Source organism: Egretta garzetta, unplaced genomic scaffold (genome assembly GCF_000687185.1).
Source record: "Egretta garzetta isolate BGI_Z169 unplaced genomic scaffold, ASM68718v1 scaffold849, whole genome shotgun sequence".
In the NCBI taxonomy this organism is placed as follows: Eukaryota; Metazoa; Chordata; class Aves; order Pelecaniformes; family Ardeidae; genus Egretta; species Egretta garzetta.
The window spans coordinates 90961-92627 of record NW_009260783.1 but is presented as its reverse complement, the minus strand read 5'-3'; the positions used below and the strand labels follow the sequence as shown (position 1 = coordinate 92627).

The following is a 1667-nucleotide window of genomic DNA, read 5'->3' as shown; positions in this document are numbered from 1 at the left end:
CAGGCTCCCGGCACCTTTCCCTGCCACACACCCAGCCCCTGGGAAGGGGGTGCCTGCTCACATCTCCAAAATCCCATCTTGGCTCAACCAGGGTGGTTTAGGGGAAACTGACCCCCCTCCCAAAGCTAGGGAGCTGCCAGGTTTTCCCAGCTGGGGATCAGCACCAGCCCAGCCACCGGGGGCTTGCAGCACAGCGTCCTCACCAGTCCCACCCCAGCAAGCCCTGGCCCCTTCCCCAGCGACTCACGCTGCCCCCCTGCCCTTCCCAGCCACAGACACACAGCTTGGTGCAGATGTTTATATAAAAAGTAGAGTTTATTGCCATTTCTACCTAGATTTACACAACTGTATCACCGCTTCTGACGTCAAAATGGACGTCCCGTCACTTCTCAGAGAGCTGGCGGGGAAGGCGGGGAGCCCAGGAGCACGGGCCAGCGCCCCCCCAGCCCAGCGGGCTGGAGCACAGCCCCTGTCGTGGCTCTGCCCCGCGGTCAGCCCGGATCCTCCCAGCGCTGCCGCACAGCTCTGCCCCGGTGCCTGCCAGAGAGGGGTCAATCTGTCCCCTCCTTCGGGCTTCTCGCAGTGCTGGCCCCCCAGCCACAGCTGCTCGCCGTTCCAGTCTTGCCTCGAATCCCCCAGCTGTACAGACATGGGCACGGGCGGCCCAGAGCAGGGCAGCCCACAGCCTTGTGGGCACTGCTCACGCGTGTGTTTATACATTGATACAGCTACAGAAGATGCCCAAACTAATAAAACAAGCTTTTTTTTTCCTTGTAATCCCCACACTGATGTGCGTACAGCCATGCACTACGCCGCAACGGCCACCACCGGTGCTGCTCAGTCAGGTTTGGCTTCCAGCATGCTCCTGGGTGGCGAGCGGGACAAATCTGCATTGCTCGCTAAACAACGGTCTTCCTCCAACGTCAGGCTTTGCCAGAAAGAGACCCCCCCCCCTGCACAGTGCAGCCAAGGCAGGGGACTCGGCGCACGCTCCTTCCAACCGTGGATTCCCATTAAAGTGCCAAAGGCCGCCTGGCACTGCCAGGGTGTTGTGGACGCCCAGGTTTCAGCAGAGCCTGGGACGGGCAGGCTACAGATTTACTCCTGGCACACGGCGGGTTGGATGGGGAGGGGGTCAGCTGCCCGCGTCTCCCTCGCAGAAGAGCATCCTCATGCAGGAGACGGCCGCTGGCTCTGCTGGCTGGCCAGGGTTGCCCAGGGTGGGCACGGCTCAGCGCCGGGGTCTGGCAGTCCTTCGTGTGAGATGAAGGCAGAAACAATTTTGCAGGAGATTAAGTAGAAAGAGTTCTGTGGCTCTGCCCACCCCAAGGACAGAGCCACCTTACACCGCAGAGCCCCCCGAGTGCTGGGCCGGGGCAGCCGCCCCGGGGCTCTGCTCCTCCGGGCACAGGACCTCTGTGGGGAGCCGGGACTGGAACTTCTCCAGCTGCTCGGGGCTGGCGAGGGTCTTCAGGAGGCTGTTTTCACGCTCCAGCTGCGAGTTTTTCTCCAACAGTTCTTTGATTTGCTCTTTCAGGACCTCCACCTCCTCCCGCACCGCATACATCAGGTGATTTTTCACAAGATCCTGCAAAAGACGGTTGAAGAGAGCGGTCACTTGACGGTTATGCCCTGGGGGTTACTCCCACCCTGCCCCCCAAAGCTCT

At 61.2% G+C, this 1667-nt stretch overlaps 1 protein-coding gene across 1 annotated transcript in view; it reads left to right on the top strand.

The window, feature by feature from the left end:
* Positions 1-308: 308 nt before the first annotated feature.
* The window catches only part of LOC118453064, a 2301-nt gene continuing 942 nt past the window's right edge, over positions 309-1667 (top strand). The window contains exon 1 of the mRNA XM_035901756.1: positions 309-1264. Coding sequence (XP_035757649.1) covers positions 371-1264 — 894 coding nt within the window. The 5' untranslated portion in view covers positions 309-370. The remainder of the gene's footprint in view (positions 1265-1667) is intronic.